General features: G+C 67.4%; 9 protein-coding genes across 9 annotated transcripts; 4 read left to right on the top strand and 5 right to left on the bottom strand.

Moving 5' to 3' along the window:
• Positions 1-121: 121 nt before the first annotated feature.
• Positions 122-1,650, top strand: MICPUCDRAFT_44706 (uncharacterized protein; the record flags this gene model as incomplete). Its single annotated transcript, XM_003061641.1, has 2 exons — positions 122-682; positions 787-1,650. 2 exons carry the CDS (start codon positions 122-124, stop codon positions 1,648-1,650), a joined length of 1,425 nt encoding a protein of 474 aa, XP_003061687.1.
• Positions 1,651-1,783: 133 nt separating this feature from the next.
• On the bottom strand, positions 1,784-2,572 carry MICPUCDRAFT_20314 (uncharacterized protein; the record flags this gene model as incomplete). Its single annotated transcript, XM_003061392.1, has 1 exon — positions 1,784-2,572. One exon carries the CDS (start codon positions 2,570-2,572, stop codon positions 1,784-1,786), a length of 789 nt encoding a protein of 262 aa, XP_003061438.1.
• Positions 2,573-2,983: 411 nt separating this feature from the next.
• Positions 2,984-3,478, bottom strand: MICPUCDRAFT_7019 (uncharacterized protein; the record flags this gene model as incomplete). The annotated part of the gene is made up of 2 exons (XM_003061391.1): positions 2,984-3,349; positions 3,413-3,478. Coding segments are annotated over 2 exons (432 nt in total), but the record flags the coding sequence as incomplete, so codon positions are not given.
• Positions 3,479-3,883: 405 nt separating this feature from the next.
• Positions 3,884-4,887, bottom strand: MICPUCDRAFT_51124 (uncharacterized protein; the record flags this gene model as incomplete). The annotated part of the gene is made up of 2 exons (XM_003061390.1): positions 3,884-4,541; positions 4,802-4,887. The coding sequence occupies 2 exons, from the start codon at positions 4,885-4,887 to the stop codon at positions 3,884-3,886; spliced, it is 744 nt and encodes a 247-aa protein (XP_003061436.1).
• Positions 4,888-5,368: 481 nt separating this feature from the next.
• Positions 5,369-8,264, top strand: MICPUCDRAFT_41597 (uncharacterized protein; the record flags this gene model as incomplete). Its single annotated transcript, XM_003061640.1, has 2 exons — positions 5,369-5,623; positions 6,102-8,264. The coding sequence occupies 2 exons, from the start codon at positions 5,369-5,371 to the stop codon at positions 8,262-8,264; spliced, it is 2,418 nt and encodes an 805-aa protein (XP_003061686.1).
• A 175-nt stretch (positions 8,265-8,439) lies between these two features.
• On the top strand, positions 8,440-9,835 carry MICPUCDRAFT_62908 (uncharacterized protein; the record flags this gene model as incomplete). The annotated part of the gene is made up of 1 exon (XM_003061639.1): positions 8,440-9,835. One exon carries the CDS (start codon positions 8,440-8,442, stop codon positions 9,790-9,792), a length of 1,353 nt encoding a protein of 450 aa, XP_003061685.1. The 3' UTR covers positions 9,793-9,835.
• PHO3 (glycosyltransferase family 35 protein) lies at positions 9,810-12,776 on the bottom strand (the record flags this gene model as incomplete). The annotated part of the gene is made up of 2 exons (XM_003061389.1): positions 9,810-11,527; positions 11,641-12,776. 2 exons carry the CDS (start codon positions 12,774-12,776, stop codon positions 9,853-9,855), a joined length of 2,811 nt encoding a protein of 936 aa, XP_003061435.1. The 3' UTR covers positions 9,810-9,852.
• A 1,585-nt stretch (positions 12,777-14,361) lies between these two features.
• MICPUCDRAFT_8590 (uncharacterized protein) lies at positions 14,362-14,766 on the top strand (the record flags this gene model as incomplete). The annotated part of the gene is made up of 1 exon (XM_003061638.1): positions 14,362-14,766. A coding segment is annotated over one exon (405 nt), but the record flags the coding sequence as incomplete, so codon positions are not given.
• A 96-nt stretch (positions 14,767-14,862) lies between these two features.
• MICPUCDRAFT_51119 (uncharacterized protein) lies at positions 14,863-17,962 on the bottom strand (the record flags this gene model as incomplete). The annotated part of the gene is made up of 2 exons (XM_003061388.1): positions 14,863-15,870; positions 16,055-17,962. 2 exons carry the CDS (start codon positions 17,960-17,962, stop codon positions 14,923-14,925), a joined length of 2,856 nt encoding a protein of 951 aa, XP_003061434.1. The 3' UTR covers positions 14,863-14,922.
• Positions 17,963-18,088: the final 126 nt, after the last annotated feature.

Raw genomic sequence — 18,088 nt, 5'->3', positions numbered from 1 at the left:
ATTCGGCGGGAAGAAGGACCAGGCCAAGGCCGCGGCGTTCGCCACCTTCGGCCAGGGCGGCCGCACCCCCGGGAGCGCGGGATCGCACAAATCCCCGGCCGCGCTGCGGACGAACCTCTCCATGTACGCGCACGCGCCGTCGAAGGAGGTGGCGCTCGAGGAGTTCGAGCTCTACGCGCTCGAGCGCATGCGCGTGTTGAAAGCGATCGACGACGGGCTCTCGCGAGGGAAGAAGCCCGCGGAGATGGAGCTCCTGATCACGAAGGAGGACAAGCTCCTGACGCGCGGATCGCTTCACCTGGAGGACGAGGAGACGAGGAAGGACGAAGTCTCGCACTTCGCGCTGCGGCTCGCGTACTGCAGGACCGAGGAGCTTCGACGGTGGTTCCTCGCGCAAGAGTGCGCGCTGTTCCGGCACCGCTTCAGGCAGCTCAGGGGCGCGCAGCAGGCGGCGTTCTTGCAGCACAACGGGCTGGACTACCACCCGATCGACGCGAAAGAGTTTGAACGCGTCCGCGCCGACCTCCACAACACGCTCAACGGGATGATGCGCAAGGACGACGCGAACGCCGCGCTCGCGAACGGCGCGTCCGGGTTCTACGCCGTCCCGTTCGAGGAGGTGTCCGACCTCGTCCGCGGACGCCGAGTGTTCATGTCCGGAGGCAAGGCGTACGTGCCCCAGGTGCGTTCTAAACAAAAGTTTTTCACCCATCGCCCGGTTTCAACATTTGATCGCGTCCCCTTTCAACTGACCGGTGAACTTTTTTTGTATGGAACGACCCTCAGGACCAACTCGCGTCGCTCGTCGTCGGCGCGTTCCGGTCGCGGCTGTCCAAAGCCCTCGTCGTCGCGTCCAGGCGGTGGGCGCAGCACGTCGCGGGCGAGGAAAAGGAGCGGCTCGCGCCCGTGGTGCTGTCGCTCTCGAAGCGGTACCTCGGCAGGGACTACGGGAAGGCGGGCGGCGCGAACGGCGAGGGCGGCGGCGACGTCGTCACGCTCAAGGACCTCAACGGCGCCGCCGCGAAATCGTTCCCGCTGTGCGCGAAGAACTTGTTCAACATGGTGAAGAAGGAGCACCACCTTCGGCACGAGGGCAGACGGCAGCTGCAGCTGTACCTCAAAGGCATCGGCTTATCCCTGGAGGAGGCGATGCTGTTTTGGAAGACGGAGTTTTGCAAGAAAATCCCAGCGGAGAAGTTTGAGAAGGAGTACGCGTACGCGGTGCGACACGCGTACGGCAAGGAGGGTAAGCGCGTGGATTACACCCCGCACACGTGCATGAAGTGCATCAGCGCGAACCCCGGCCCGGGCGAGCACCACGGGTGTCCGTACAAGACGTTCGGCGAGGAGAGCTTACGCGCGGCGCTCGGCGGCTTGCAGATCACGGGGAGACAAGTGAACGAGATCGTCGACAAGGCGAAGGGGAAGCACTACCAGATCGCGTGCGGGATGACGTTCGAGGCGGTGCACGGCGGGAAGAGCATCGAGCAGGGCGTGCAGCACCCGAACCAGTGGTTCCAAGAGAGCCGGAAAGCGCTCGGGTTCGGCGGGAAGGATGAAAACGACGCGCCGACGCCCGGCGGGGAGCCGGTGACGCCGGGGACGGCGACCGCGCGGCCGGCGCGACCGTCCGTGCCCGCGTCCGCGTGAGCGCGTGAGTGAGTGAGGGAGGGAGGGAGGGAGGGAGGCTATGTTGACTACACAACTATTTCATCGATCAGACGACGCGCGACGCGCGACCAGACTGTCTACTCCTCGGACGCGCGACCAGACTGTCTACTCCTCAGTCGAGTTCGGTGAGCCACGCGCGTGCGGGCGCGCCGTCGCTCCCCATGAGCAACAGCGGCGCGCAGTGCAGCCGCCACCACCCACTCCGAACGCTCTCCTCCGGGATCACCAACCCCTCGAGTGGGACTTTCCCCGCCTCGAGAAGCACCCGATGCGCGGCGACGAGGTGGTCGTACGCCGCGACCGAAACGTAATCCACGCCGATGGTTTTGACGTCCGGTCTAAAGTCAACCATCCATCGCGCGCCGTCCTCCGTGAACGCGACGTAGTCCCTCTGAAACGCGCGAAGTCGCATCAAGCGCCGCCGCGTGTTGTCCGTGCGGAAGACGACGCGCTCGACGCCGCGCGGGATGTCGAGGCTCGCGAGCGCCTCCGCGGTGAGCGCGGGGACGTCGAACGCGTCGATCACCATCGCCGGTCCGTTCATCCACGACAGATACAGCGTCTCGATCCCGGCGTCGGAGTCTCTCGCGAAGTGCCTCGGCGCGTCCACGTGCGTGCCGGTGTGCGCGCCGAACGCGAGCTCGGAGACGTTCGCGTCGTCGCCGTCGGCGCGCGACGAGGACTGGACGCGATGGGACGCGCCGAGTCCGTCCGCCTTCTCCCACGTCACGAGCGACGCGTCGACGGGCGCGGTGATGTCGACGAGGGACGGCGACGACGACGACGGCGGCGGCGAGGACGCGCCGCACGTGGGGTCGGCGTCGGCGGCGGCGGCGGTCGCGACGAAGAGCGAGAACGCCGCGAACGCGCGGAGGAGGGCTCGCGAGGACGTCGTCGCCATCGCGCGCGAGGGTGTGACAGAACGGGGCGGGGAGACGGAGACCTCTCTCGAAACCTAATGATGAAAAGGTGCCTACTTCACGAACCGCCCCTGGAGGAAGCTGCGGACGATCGTCACGCCCAACTTCCGATTCACGACCTCGTGCGTCACGGTCCAGCACTCGCCCGTGAACCCCGCGGAGTGAAACGCCTCCGTGACGGCCGTTTCATCCGTAAACACCGCGAGCGTGCCGTCCGGACGCACCCACGCGTCTCCGCCGATGTTTTCCCCGGGGGTGAGGTCCAACCCGCCCGCGTCGCCATCGCCGCCCTCCCCCTCGCCCTCGCCATCGCCCTCCCCCTCGCCGCCCCCGCGCGTCCCTCCCTTCCCTCCCTTCCCTCTGGTCCCTCTGGCGCGGCCGCCGTTCTTCACGTCGTCGACGGAGTAATCCCGGAACAACACGACGCCGCCGGGTTTCAACGCCCTCCGACACTCGCCGACGACGCGTCGAAACGTCGCCGCGTCCAGCGCGCTGAAGAAGAACACCCCGGTCACCGCGTCGACGGACGCGTCGCCGATCACGCCTCGCAGCGGCGCGTCCCCCTCGGAGAGGTCCGCGACGAACGCGTGGCACCGCCGCGCGTCGTACTCCGGGTTCGCGACGAGAGAAGCGATCGCGGTGGGCGAGCAATCGCACGCGTGCACGAACAGGTTTAGGTTCGCGCGCATCAGCGGGAACGCGCTGTTCCCGACGCCGCACCCGAGCTCGAGGATCACTTTGTGGTCTTCCGAGGACGTCTCCGGCGGCGGGAGCGACGAGGGCGTCAGCGGCGGGACCCACGCGGAGGGGTCCGCGAGGACGGACGCGGGCATCAGGTCGGCGAACTCGCGTCGGAGGTAGTGCCGGTCCTTGAACGCGCGGACGCTCGCGGCGCGCGGCGCGGACGACGACGACGACGACGACGACGACGACAAGTCCTTGCCGGAGTGGACGCAGTAGAAGCGCTCCCAGGATGCCGCGCCGTCCGCGGTCGCGGCCGCGGCGGCGTCCGACGCGGAAGAGGAGGAGGAGGAGGACGACGACGACGACGACGACGACGACGCGCTCGCGCGATGCCGCGCGCCTCCGTTCCCGCGCGCGCGTTCGGCCAGGGCGAGAACCTTCGCGCCGCGAACGCGACCGCGGAGCGGCGACGCCATCGCGGCCGCGCCCGCCATCGCGCCCGCCATCGCTCGCATGGCGCTCGCCGTGCGCGCGCGCGACGAAGTGCGCGCCCGTCGAACGGAGGGATGAACGTTCTACGCTCGCGTGACCTAACAACTCATCACGTGCTACGGCCCTCCTCCCGCCGCCGCGGTCGCCGCGCCTAACTTGTTGTACAGATACACCATCGTCGCGACCGAACACGCGATCGCGAGCCCACCGATCAAACTCCGCGGGTCCCGACCCCGCCGACCCCGCCGACCCCGGCTCTTGACCCCGCCGACCCTTCCCGGCGTCCCGAGCACCGCGCGGCTCGCGCCCTTCTCCAACGCGTCCAACGCGTCTTGCGCCTCCAAAGCGCCTCCCCACGACGGCGCGATCTTCTGCACGAACTGCATGAAGACGCTGGCGCGCTTCTTGTACTTATCTCCGCCGTCCGGGTCCTCGCCGTCGCGGCCTTTGCGTCCGAGCGGCGTATCGCGGGCTTTGGGCGCGAGCCTCGGGAGCGTCGACTTGGGTTTGGATTTCCCCGACGCCTTCGCCGCCGCGCCCGTGCCCGCCGCCGCGGCGCCTCCGTTCGAACCTCCGGTCGACGTCGCGGGAATGGGAATCGACACGCTCGCGGCCTCGTCGCCGTCCACGACGAGGTCCTCGATGTCCTGCAGATCGTTCATCGACGTCAGCGGCGTCATCGTCGACGCGTGGTAGATGGCTCGGACGTTCTCCAGCTGCAGGCGCGCGCGGATGAGCGCGACGAACTCGTCCCACGTCGCGGTCTCGCTCACGCTGCGGAGGGAGGGAGGGAGGGAGGGAGGGATCGACGAGGGGTCAGCGGCGAGGCGAGGCGAGGCGCGGCGCGATGCGACGACGCGATGAAGGGCGACCCGCGACTCGATGGGTCGGACGACGACGCGGTCGAGGGACGAGGAGAGAGGACGAAGAAGACGCCGTTCGACTCGTCGTCGTCGCCGAGGAATGACGACCGAGCGCGCGCGACGATGGACGGCCCGCGGCGACGACGACGCGGCGCGACGCTCGAGACGCACCCCAGCGCGCGCTTCCTTCGCGTCCTCGGCCTGCTGTCGTCCCGCCCCTTGACGGACACGAACACGACGCGCTTGGACGCCTCCATCGCGGCGTCGTCCGCGGCGCCTCGGGCGGAATGAGCGCTGACGCGCCGCGCCGAGGCCTCTTCGCGTTTGAAACTTCGTCGCGGGTCGTTCGAGCGCTCGCGCCCGGCCAAAGGCAGCAGAACCGATCGCGCGTCGGCGGCGGAAGACGCGCGCGATGGACCCTCGCGACGAGGCGGACGATTACGGCGACGACGCGGCGGTCGGCGGCGATGACGACCCGTTCTCGGACCTCGAGCGCGTCAGCGACGAGGAGGAGGAGGAGGACGACGACGGCGAGGATCTGTTCGAGAACCAAGAGATGTGCGCCCTCTCCCTCTCTCCCTCCGCGCTCGAGGAGGGAAATGAAATCGCGATCTGGCACCCCTGCTGTCCTCCCTCCCCCTCCCCGCACCAACCCCCACCCCCCATCCCGCTCGCGCTGACGTCGTCCCGCGCGTCGTCGCCTCCGTTCGCCGCCATCCGCGCAGGGATTACCGTCCGATGGCGCACCTCGATCAGTACGAAGCGGACGGGATCGCGGAGCCGCCCGAGGACTACGACCCGGAGGCGGAGCTCGAGGCGAGGCTCCGCGCGGAAGCGGAGCTCGAGGAGCGAGACGCGAGGGAAGGTCAGCGGCCGGGGATGACCGGTGGGCGCGTCAGGCCGAGGGCGTTGGAGGCGGACGACGACGACGATCAGTGGCGCAGGCAGCAGCGGCGACGACGCGCGGGGGATCGCGACGAGGACGACGAGGAGGTGCGCGGGTCGGCCCGCGAAACGAACAACATCGATCGATCGATCGATCCTTCGATCGATCGCGCCCCGAACCCTTTTCTCTCCGCGACCCGACCGATCGCTCTCTTCGCGACCACACGACGCCATCCCTCGCCGTCGCGTCTCGTCACGACCTGACACGATGACACCACGCCGCGCGACGCTCGCAGGAAGACGAGGAGGAGTTCGAGGTGGACATCGAAAACTACGACTGCCCGCTGCGGGAGTGGATCACGCGCGGTGCGCGCGTCCTCCTTCCTCACACTGGTTCCCATACGACCGCGTTCGCGTGGTGAACGCCGCTCCTTAAGGACTTTCGCCGTCGTCTCTCTCCGCCCACCCCTCGCTTTCAATACCCGCCCTCGGCGCCTTTCAACTTCAACTGACGCCTTTCAACTCCACCCCGGCAGAACGCACGAAGAGCGAGATTCGGAAAAAGTTTTCCCGGTTCCTTCGCAAGTACGTCGAGAAGGACGGCGACGGCGCGCCCGTGTACAGGATCAGGATCCGCGAGATGTGCGTCGCGAACGGCCAGTCGTTGGAGGTGTCGTACCTGCACTTAGCGGAGAGAGAGCCGATCCTCGCGGTGTGGGTCGCGGACGCGCCCGCGGACATGTTGGCGATGTTCGACGAAGTCGCGAAACAAGAGGCGCTGAAGCTGTACCCTTCGTACGGGGACATTCACGGCCGCATCTTCACGCGGATCACGGGGCTGCCGATCATGGATCAGATACGCGACATTCGCCAGGCGCATCTGAACTGCCTGATCAAGATCGAGGGCGTCGTGACGCGACGGACCGGGGTGTTTCCGCAGTTGAGGGAGGTGATGTACGACTGCTCGAAGTGCGGGTTCGTCGTCGGGCCCATCTATCAAAACGGCGCCGGCGAGGAGCTCAGGCCGGGGTCGTGCCCGGACTGCCAGAGCAAAGGGCCGTGGAAGGTGAACACGGAGCGGACGGTGTACCGGAACTTTCAGCGGATGACGCTGCAGGAGTCGCCCGGGAACGTCCCCGCGGGGCGGCTGCCGCGGAGTAAAGAGATCATCATGCTCAACGACCTCATCGACGGCGCCAAGCCGGGGGACCAGGTGGTGGTCACCGGCATATACGCCAACAACTACGAGCACTCGCTGAACATGCGGAACGGGTTCCCGGTGTTCTCCACGCACGTGGAGGCGAATCACCTGTTGAAAAAGAGCGATCTGTATTCGACGCACACGCTCACGGACGAGGACAAGGAAGAGATTCGAAGGCTGTCGCGCGACCCTCGCGTGTGCCAACGCATCGTCAAGTCCATGGCGCCCTCGATTCACGGGCACGACGACATCAAGGCCGGGATCGCGCTCGCGCTGTTCGGGGGACAGGAGAAGATCGTCAAGGGAAAGACGCGCCTGAGAGGCGACATCAACCTCCTGCTTCTCGGCGACCCCGGGGTCGCCAAGTCGCAGTTTTTAAAATACGTCGAAAAGACGGCGTCCCGCGCGGTGTACACCACGGGGAAAGGCGCGTCCGCGGTCGGTTTAACCGCCGCGGTGCACAAAGACCACATCACGAAGGAGTGGGTCCTGGAAGGCGGCGCGCTCGTCCTCGCGGACCGCGGCGTGTGCCTCATCGACGAGTTCGACAAGATGAACGACCAAGACCGCGTCTCCATCCACGAGGCGATGGAGCAGCAGTCCATCTCCATCTCCAAGGCGGGCATCGTGACGTCGCTGCAAGCGCGGTGCTCCGTCATGGCGGCCGCGAACCCGGTCGGGGGGCGGTACGACAGCTCGCGCACGTTCAGCGACAACGTCGAGCTCACGGACCCGATCTTATCGCGGTTCGACATCATGTGCGTCGTGAAGGATATCGTCGACCCGGTGCTGGACGAGCGACTGGCCAAGTTCATCGTCGGGTCGCACTTCAAGTCGCATCCGGATCGGGACCCGGACGAGCCTCTGGGCGACGTTTTCAAAGGGTCGCTGACCGACGTTCCGGACGACTCGCCGGACGTGGAGCTCATCCCGCAGGACTTGCTGAGGAAGTACATCGCGTACGCGAAGCGGTTCGTGCGACCGAAGCTCAGCAGCGGCGACCTTCCGAAAATTTCGCAGGTGTACGCGGAACTGAGGAGAGAGTCGGTCACGCGCGAGGGCATGCCCGTCGCGGTGCGGCACGTCGAGTCCATCATCCGCATGTCCGAGGCGAGGGCGTCTATGCGGTTGTCCGAACACGTCAGCAGCGAAGACATCGACGCCGCGATCGCGGTGATGCTCCAGAGCTTTATCGGGACGCAGAAGCTCTCCGTGCAAAAGGCGCTGGGGAAGAAGTTCGCGCGGTACACGCACTTCCACCGCGACTACGATCAGCTCCTTCTGAACATCCTGCGCGACATCGTCAGAGAGATGAACTACTGGGACTCCGTCGGCGCGGGCACCGCGAACAATACCGCGAGCGGCGGCGGCGCGAACAGCGAGTCGCAGCAGGGCGGGACCACGACGGTGCGATGCAAGCTGTTGGAGGACAAGGCGAGGGAGTACGGCGTCGAAGACTTGACGCGGTTTTACGGCTCCCCCGCGTTCGCGTCGGCGCGGTTCACGCACGACGCGGAGCGGAACGTCATCGTGCACTCGATGGTGTGACGGACGGACGTCGTGTTGAGAGAGGAGAGAAGAGGGTGGGCGGGTATCGTAGAGAGGGAGGGAGGGGATTTAACGCGATGTACATACGACGACTAACTACTAGACCACGGAAAACTCCTAACGTTACAGCACGTACTTCTCGACGAAGGTTCGCCGGCGAGAAGACTCGAGAAAGATGCGTCGACGCCGCGCGTCACATCCCCCCGCCCCCCCCGCGCGTCGTCGTCGTGGGCAGGCCGACGTCGGCGCCGCCCGCCCGCGCCCGACCAGTTCCGTCATGGCGTCCGCGCTCATCGACGAGATCAAGCTCAACGCGTCGAACGGCGACAGCGAGCAGTACGACCTCGCCGGGTTCACCCCCGGATGGCTGCACGATCTCGTCGGCTCGTGCCTCGGGACGACGCTGCCGGCGAAGTCGTACGTCGCGTGCAAGTTCGTCATCGGCGGCGGGAAGAAGACGCGCGCCAAGTACGACCCGGACATGCTCAAGCACTTCACCGAGGCGCTGCGCGCCGCGGGCCTGGAGGAGGACCGCGGCGCGAGCGCGTGCGCGGAGTGCGCGGGGACGTACAAGTACCAGCACGACACGGACAAGGATCTCAAGTACCTGCACGTGTTCCCGAAGGTGGAGATCGTGTCCGTGGGCGGCGACGGCGACGGCGTTAACGGCGGCGGGGATCGAACCGGCGGCGGGAACGCGCGGTCGCCCGAGTATCAGTGCTGCTCGTGCACGTTCGAGGAGTTTATCGACCTCGTCGCGATGAACGTGCCGTCGTTTTCGCAAAAGCGCGCGCTCCTCAAACGCATGCGCGTGCTTCAGAGCGCGCTGGAGCAGCTCGAGAATATGCTCGTGGAGCAGCAGAGGCTCACGGAGCAGGAGCAAGAGATGTACGACAGCATGGTGGACGTCTCGTCCAAGGTGGACCACCTGAACGCGGAGCTCGAGAAGATGGTGAGCAAAGGGCGGCTCACGAAGGGCGAGCAGAAGGCGATGATTGGTGACCTGGCGTCCAAGCTCGAGGAGCTCGACGTCATGATCGCGACCGCGGACGCGGAGGGGAAGCAAAAGAAGCGAGAGACGCTCGAGGGGAAGCGCGTTCAATTGATCGAGAAGTCGGACGCGATCGCGTCGTTCAAGCCGATCGTGTACGCGATGGCGAACGAGAGAGAGCTGAACGATTTGCGCGCGGAGCTCAAGGCTTTGGAGGCGCTCGAGAAGGCTTCGGGAGGGAAGTTGCTGAAGGGGGCGGACGTCGCGAAGCTCGCGAAGAAGCCGCAGATCGAGGAGCGCATCGCGGCGTTGGAAGGGGAGGATAAAGGGTGGTTCGAGGACGAGTGCCGAGCGGTGTTGTTCACGCAAAAGGCGCCCGCGCCGGCTAAGAAAAAGGCGGCGTCCGGCGGCGGCGGCGGCGGCGGGAATTCGTCGGGGTGGCTGACGCAAGCCGCGAAGGGCGGGGGAAGGTCCGCGCCCGCGGCGAAGAAAACCGCGCCGTCGAACCCGTTCGCGGCGCTGGGCGGCGACGAATGACGCGTCGCGGGGTGCTCTTTCGAATCGAAAACAACACGGATACAAATACCTGTAACCTTCTCACGCGCCGATGGTCGTGTGCATCTGCTTGTCGAAGCTCAGCCGTCGACTCCCGCCGTCGACGCTCGCGCGCGTGCGCGCGTGGTGCGGCGGGTTAAACGGCTGCGGCTCCATCCCCCACACGTCCCTGGCGTACTCGCGTATCGTGCGATCGCTCGAGAAGGCCCACATCGAGCACGCGGCTTTGATGCACTTCGCCGTCCACTCGTCCTTGTCGCGATACGCCGCGTCCGCCGCGTCCATCGCGTCCAAGTACGACGGGAAGTCGTGGCACAAGAGATAGAAATCCTTCGACGGCGTCAGTCCGTCCAAGAGCCTCTCGTAGTTATCCGCCGACCCGAACACCCCGGAGCGAATCATGCGGAACACGCGCGCCAGCCTCTCGTCGATCCGCGGCTCTCGCTTGTGCATCGAGCTCCTCAACGCCGCCACCTCGTCCGCGGTGGCGCCGAACACGAACACGTCGTCCTCCCCCACCGCGCGCGCGATCTCCACGTTGGCGCCGTCCAACGTCCCGATGATCAGCCCGCCGTTCATGACGAACTTCATGTTCCCCGTGCCGCTCGCCTCCATGCCGGCGGTGGAGATGTGCTGAGAGACGTCCGACGCGGGGATGATGAGCTCCGCGAGAGAGACGTTGAAGTTTGGGATGAAGACCACCTGCAGACGCCCCGCGCATCGCACGTCGTTGTTGATCACCTTGGCGACGCCGCACGCGAGCTGGATGATCTTCTTCGCGATCTCGTACCCGGGCGCGGCTTTCCCGGCGAGGATGCACACGCGCGGCTGGATCGACTTTCGCTGCTCCGCGCTCGCGCTCGCGATGGTCGCGTATCGATGAATGATGCCCAAGATGTTCAGCATCTGCCTCTTGTACTCGTGTATCCGCTTCACCTGCATGTCGTACACCGCGTTCGGCATCAGGTCGACGTTCATGTTCGCCTTGATCCACGCCGCGAGCCGCTCCTTGTTGAACCGCTTCGCGTGCGTCCACTGCCGCTGCAGGCTCGGCTCTCGCGCCAGCGGCTTGAGCGTCTCCAACCGTCGCAGATCGTTCACCCACCCGGGCCCCAAGATGGACGTGAAGATGCTGCTCATCGCCGGGTTCGCCTGCAAGATCCACCGCCGCGGCGTCACGCCGTTGGTGACGTTTTTTATCCTCCCCGGATACATCTCGTTAAACTCGGGAAAGAGCCGCGTCTTGACGAGCGCGGTGTGAATCTCCGCGACGCCGTTGACGACGTGCGAGCCGACGACGGCCAAGTGCGCCATCCGCACCATCTTCGGCGTGCTCTCCTCGATGATGCTCATCGCCGCGAGCTTCTGCGTGTCCCCGGGCCACATCGCGTCAACCTCTTGCAAGAATCGGTGGTTGATCTCGTAGATGATCTGCATGTGCCGCGGGAGGAGCTCCGTGAGCATCGGCACCGGCCACTTCTCCAGCGCCTCCGGGAGAATCGTGTGATTGGTGTACCCGAACGTCATCCTCGCGATGTCCCACGCGTCGTCCCACGGGAGCAGCTCGTCGTCCAGGAGCAACCGCATGAGCTCCGGGATGGAGATGGACGGGTGCGTGTCGTTGAGCTGGATCGCGACTTTTTCCGGCAGGTGTTTCAGCGTCCGCCCGGGCGCGACGCGTTTCTTGTACCGACGCAAGACGTCCTGCAGCGTGGCGCTGAGGGTCGTTCCATACAAAATATGATACGTTCATCGGTCAGTTGAATAAAACGCGATCGAGTGTTGAAACCGGGCGACGGGTGAAAAACGAAACGTTCGCACAGAACGCACCTGACGAAGAAGAACTGCTGCTTCAGCCGCAACGCCTTCCCGGCGTCGTTGTCGTCCGACGGGTACAGCACGCTTGTGATGCTCTCGCACCGCTCCTTCGCCTCCACGGCGCCGTAGTAATTCCCCGCGTTGAAGCACGCGAGATCGAACTCGTGGCTCGGTTTGCTCGACCACAGACGCATGTTATTGGTGTTGTACGTGCCGTAGCCCGGGATGGGCGTGTCGTACGCGACGGCGACGACCACCTCGCCGCCCTCCCACCGATACCTCGTCTCCCCACTTCGCTCGTCCACGTAGTTGTTCACCTGGCCGTACAGGCGCACGAGGTACTTCACGTCCAGCCGCTCCACCTCCCACGGGTTGCCGTGCGTGAGCCAGTAATCCGGAAATTCCACCTGTTTCCCGTCCACGATTCTCTGCTCGAACATCCCGTATTTATACCGCAACCCGTATCCCCACGCGGGGTAGTTCAACGTCGCGAGCGTGTCCATGAAGCACGACGCGAGCCTGCCCAGCCCGCCGTTCCCGAGCGCGGGCTCGCGCTCCTGCGCGACGATGCTCTCGAGATCGTACCCGAGCTGCTGCAGCGCGTCCGCGTACGCGCCGCGCAGGCCCAGGTTGCTCACCGCGTTTCCCAACGACCGGCCGACGAGGAACTCGAGAGATAGGTAATACATCCGCTTCCCGTCCCTCGACGCGTAGAACTGCTGCGTGTCCGTCCACCGCTCGATGAGCCGGTCGCGGATCGAGTGCGCGGTGGCCTGGTAGAACGAGTTCCGGTCGAACTTGTACCGCCGCCGCGCGAGCGTGTACTCCACGTGTTTCACGAGGCTCCGCTGAATCGACGGCACGTCCGACGGTAAATACGAACTCGACAGCTTCCACAGCTGGTCCACGCGCGCGCGCACGGCGCCATCGTGCGCGGCGTTCGTCTTCGCGACGCCCTCGCTCGCGAGCCCCCTGTTCGCCGCGCGCTCGTCGTACTCGTTGGTCGCGTCCAGCGTCGTCCAGTTATACGCGCCCGAGCCGATCCCGATCCGCGCGCGCTCTCCGGCGCTCTCCGCGAAGTCTTCCAGCTCCGCCTCGTCGACGTACTCCTTCTGTCGCTCCGGGGGGTCGCCGATGCGGTCCAGCATCGCCGCGCTGCTGCCGCCGCCGCCGCACCCGAGCGCGCCGTTCTCGAGCTTCCACGACAGCCGATCCTCCGCCGCGGCGATGGAGAGTTTCGTCATCTTGTGCTCGTCGGCTTCGGGCGCGGCGTGTTCGATCTCGCTCTGCTGCGAGTGCAGCGTGTCCCACATCGTGGGCGATCGCCTCGCGCGGTCGTCCCTCGCGACGTCCCTCGCGTCGTCTCCTCCGTCTCTCGCGCGCGTATCATCATCGAGCGCGTACGCGGCGGCGAAGGACTCGCGCTCGGCGCGCTCGGCCGCGAGTCTCTTCCGTTCCTCGCGCGCGGCGTCGCGGGAGGATTTTGTACTGTACTCCCGATGACGCGACCCCGACGCCTTTTTCTTCTCCGCCCCCGTGGAGATGCGTCGGCTCGGGAACGCCGCGTTCGGCGGGTTCGCGGCGTACAACCGACCGCTCTCCTCCTCCCACCGCGGCGGGTCCGCGCGTCTCAGCGCCGCGTCCGCGGCGTCGTAGAGGTCCTGATGCGCGTCCGGCTCGTCGCTTCCCAGCGTGTCCAACGCGTCGTGATTCGTCGCGTCGAGCGTGTCGAACGCGTAGCGGTCGCCGCTCGCGCGTCGCCCGGGCCCCTCGGTGGTCGCGTCGTAGAACCCGCCGGAGGTCCTCGGCGCGGCCGCGGGGCTCGCGGCGGCGGCGGCGCCGACGCCGCCGCCCGCGCCGAGCGTCTTCTCCCAGAACGAGCGCGGGTTCTCGCGGCCCGCGGCGGCGCCGCCGCCGGGGCTGTCGCGCGTCTCCCCGGCGAGCGCCTCCCCCGCGCCGTTTCCGAGCGGGCTCCCGTCGCCGCCGCCGGCGACGCCGACGCCGGCGTCGTCGATCGCGCGCGCGCTCCCCGTGGGCGTCGCGCCGCCGTACAGCGCGCTGCCGCGACGGTCGAAGAGCGGGTTCCCGCGCGCGAGCTCATCGGGCGACGGGTCCTCCAGCGCCTGCGAGCTGCCGTCGTACTCCATCGGATCCCCCCCCCCCCGACGGATGCGCTTTTTCGAGGAGGCGAATTGCCTCTCGCCGCCCCACGCGGTCGCCCGCCTCCGATCTCCGCGATCGACGCGCTCCGCGCGTTCCGCGCGCGCGATGCGATCTCCCCGGCGCGACGGCACCGACGACGCGCGATCGTCCGTCCGGAGCCGCGGGCGGCGGGTGTGACCCGACGCCGCGACCGCGTCGCCGTCTCGATCGAATTCGGGGAAGGCACGCGCGTCATCAGCATCATCAGGTTTTGCTTTTCGCGTCGTCCGACGCCACGTGGACGGGGACCATCTGCCAGACGTCCCCGCGCCCCGCGCGCGCGCCGCGATGTCGACGACCGCGTGCACGCTCGGCTCGGCGACGCGCCCGCGCGCTCGCCCGCGACGCCATCTCGAGCGGAGCGCCTCGATCCCTCGCGTTCGCGCGGCGCCGGGACCCGCCGCGAGCGGTCGCGGACGCGTCGCGCGAGGTGGAAATAATCCATCGTCGTCGTCGTCGTCGCGCGGCGCATCGATCGCGCCGAGGGCGATCTGGGTCCCGCCCGAGGAGCTGGCTTGGATCCCCGACCCGGAGACGGTCTTCAACGTCGAGAACGTCGCCATCTTCCCGCTGTGGCTCGGCATGATCTTCGCGCCGAAGAGCGGCGTCACGAGAGCCGTCATGGACTCCGCCCTCGTCCCGTGCGTCTGCGGTTTCGTTTACGTGTACCTCACGTGGTACAGCTTCCACGACCCTCGAATCCTCGACGCGTTCAGCACGGGCAAGCCCGACCTCGCGGCGCTCGCGAAGGGGTTCTCGTACGAGTGGTGCGTCGCCGTGGGGTGGGCGCACTTCATCGCCATGGATCTCTTCGCGGGGCGGTGGATATATCTCGACGCGAGAAAAAACGACGTCTTCGCCGCGCACTCGCTCCTGTTGTGTCTGTTCTTCGGGCCCACGGGCGCGATCTCGCACGTGACGACGAGGGCGATCACGGGGTTGGTCAGAGGTGAGAAGCTCGTGGACGTGATGGCCGCGGGCGGGGAGGAAAAGGCGAGCGCTAGCGAGTGACGAGACGGCCGAGACGCGACGGCGGCGTGTTTTTATTTTTTATGGACCCAACGTCGCCCACCTCGTGACTAAACTACGTCCTCAGTGCTCGGGTATGGCCGGCTTCAGCCCCTCCGGGACGCTCGACACGACCCCTCGGGAGAGCTCCACGACGAGGCACCGCGTGCTGTTCGCGACGACCCTCTCCGCGCTCGCGCTCGAGCCCGCCGCGCCGAAACCGGTACCGTCCCCACCCGCAACCCCGCCTCCGGCGCTCGGCGCCGCGCGCAGCCCCCACCCCGCGTCCAACCGATCCTTCACCGGGAACGTCAGAAGCGCCAACCCTCGCTCGATCGCGACGCGCAGGGCGTCCTTATCCCTCGGCGCGGTCCGGAAGTGCTGCTGCGCGTGGTGCACGTTCTCCATGCGCACGCCCGCGGCGCCGCGCGAGCGCTCCGCCGCGCTTCCTCTCCCGCCGCCGCCGCCGCCGCCGCCGCCGCCGCTCTGCTGCACCAGGTACCCGTGCATCGCCGCGCCGTGCGCGATCGGCGCAAACGTCTCCTGCTCCTCGAGCACGAACGCGAGAATCAGCGGCGCGATGTCCTCCGCCCGCGACAGCAACGCGCCGCGATTCACGAGGATGAACGAGATCGCGTTCATGGTCTGAGAGACGAGGACGCAGACGCCGGGCGACCCGAGCGCGTCCCCGGCGGCGCCGGAGACGTCCTTCGCGCACCTGCGGAGCACCGCGAGGAGACCGTCCCACAGAAGGCTCCAGCGGAACGGTAAGCCCCGCCCGCCTTTCGCGATTTGCGTTTGTAACACCCGGTGAATCACGTACACCGCGTGCGACTCGACGGCGACGGTCGCGACGGCGTTTCGTTTCCCGGGCGCGCCGCGGTATAACACCCCGGACAGGAGCTCTAAGATCGCCGCCGCGATCGGCCGCGACGCGGTCGCGGTCGAAGACGACGCGGCGCCGGAAGAAGACGAAGCGGCGTCCACGGCGAGCCGAGAGATGTCCGTCCCGTGAAGAAACTCCGCCGCCGACTGAGGGTCGTTCCATACGAGCGAACGTCGGGGTGGAGTTCAAAGACGTCAGGTGGAGTTGAAAGGCACCGCGGGCGGAGATTGAAAGCGAGGGGTGGGCGGAGAGGAACGCCGGGAAAAGTCCTTAAGGATCGGCGTTCACCACGCCGACGCGGTCGTATGGGAACCAGTGTATAGAACGCACCTGATCGTCCATCAACGTCCTCAACAGCGACAACGACAGGTTCGCCTGCGCGGACGCGAACTCCAGGCGCGCGTCGGTCGCGTCGTCGTCCTGCACGACCCACGCGCCGCCGCCTTTCGTGGACCCGGCGCCGACCCACGTCTTCCGCGGGCTCGCCGCGTGAGACGCGAGGCTCTGGTTTTGGACGCGTTTCGCCTTCGCGGCGAAGCCTTTTCCGTCCCCGCCCGCGGCGCCGCCGTAGTCCGTGATCCAGTTGAACCACGACGACGACGATGTCGCGGTCGCGTCGTCGCTCGACGCCGCGGCGACGGTCGCGGGCGGCGGCGGCGGCGCGACGGTCCCCGCCGGAGGGGGCGAAAACGCGCACAGCCGACGCGAGTAACACAGCACCCTCCCGAGCGCTTCGTGCCACCGCTGCGAGATGGGCACGCCGTGCAGCATCTCGTTCGGCTTGGGCGTGATCCGCAGCCACGCGCTCGGGAGGTGAAGCAAGCCGCTGTGCGATACGAGACCGTGCAGAAGAAGCAGACCCGCGCACGGCGGCGGGGAAATTTCCCATCGCCGCGCGTCGCCGCCCGCCGCCGCCGCGGCGTCGTCGTCGCTCGACGGGTCGTACCCGAGCCAGGTCATGAGCGAATCGATGGGATCGTCCGGCGCGGGAGGCGCCGCGGCGCCGAAGACCGCGGACGAGACGTTCTCGACGACGCTTCCTATGGACGCGCCCGCGCCGGCGAGCGTCGAGGCGACCGTCGTCTGGTTCGGATCTGAGGCGTCGGCGGCGGCGGCGGTCGGCGGCGACGCGAGCAGCGCGCACGCGACGCGAAGGATCACCGATAGCTCGACGCCGTCCGCGCGCTCGAGCGCCTTGGCGTACGCGTTCGCGCTCTCGCGCCAGCTCAGGAGCGCGGCGAAGAGGTACGCCGCTTCCTCGCGCAGGCGTTCGCGCTCGCGCGTCGTCCCCAACGACGCCGCCCCCGTCGCCTCCTTCTCTTTCGCGGCGGTATCCGCGGCGGTATTCGTAACGCCGCCGTCACCGCCGTCACCGCCGAGCATCACGTCGATGCTCGTCGTCTCCCCCAGGGAATCCTTCCCGAACCCGCTCGCGCCGTTTCTCAGCGCCGTCGCCGCCGGCGTCCTCGCGCTGTCCGACCCTCCGCCCGGGACGTCCACGCTCGCGATGAGAATCTTCATAAGCGGCTCGTACGCGTCGTTCACCATGAAGTACCCGCACAGCGCGTTCCCGCTGACGTTATCCTTCGCGGTGCACACCGCGAGCAGCGCGCGCAGGGCGAGCCGTCGAAGCGCGCAGGGCTGAAGATGATTCGCGGCGAGCGACGCGCACCCGGCGATGAGCCTCGCGAAGAAGGCGTCCGCGCCCTTCTCGCCGCCGGCGCAGACGTCGATGACGCCGAGCCCCCGCTCCGCGAACTTCCGCCTGGACACGACGGTGAGGATCACGACGAGCGTCTCGAGCGCGCGCGAGCTCCGGAGCAAGTCCGGGCCGGATCGGACGATCGTCTCGTTCGTATTCGATCCGGACGACGACGACGACGACGGCGGTTCGAGGCGCGCGAAGTCGAGGCACCGCGCGCAGATCTCGGTCACCGCGGGAGCGCGCTCCAACAGCTCTCGCTCCGAGAGCTTCCGCAGCGCGTCCGCGAGGAACTGGTGGTTCACGTCGAGAAGGAAGAGGTCGTCCCAGAACCGCGGCTCGGCGCGTCGCGGCGCGGGGGACCCCTCCGTCTCCGTCCCGCGCAGGAGGTACTCGTACGTCGCGACGAATTTCGGTCGCAACGACGCCTTCTTCCCGTTGAAGCTCGCCCCCCCCCCGCCGCCGCCGCGCTTGGGGTCGCTCCCGCTGGTCCATCCGCGGATGATCGGCACGGGGAACACGAAGCGGGGCGCCATGGCTGGCGCTCCTCCCCGTCGCGCGCGCCGCGAACTGAAGAAGATCTCGCCAGAGTGCTCAGATCGAGTCCAGTCGTCACTTTGAAACTTGCACTCGCGCCGTGCCGACTCGTCATCGCGCGCGCT

This window comes from Micromonas pusilla (assembly GCF_000151265.4).
Source record: "Micromonas pusilla CCMP1545 genomic scaffold MICPUCscaffold_10, whole genome shotgun sequence".
Lineage (NCBI taxonomy): Eukaryota > Viridiplantae > Chlorophyta > Mamiellophyceae > Mamiellales > Mamiellaceae > Micromonas > Micromonas pusilla.
The sequence above is the reverse complement of the archived record's forward strand: the minus strand, read 5'-3'. Positions and strand labels throughout refer to the sequence as shown.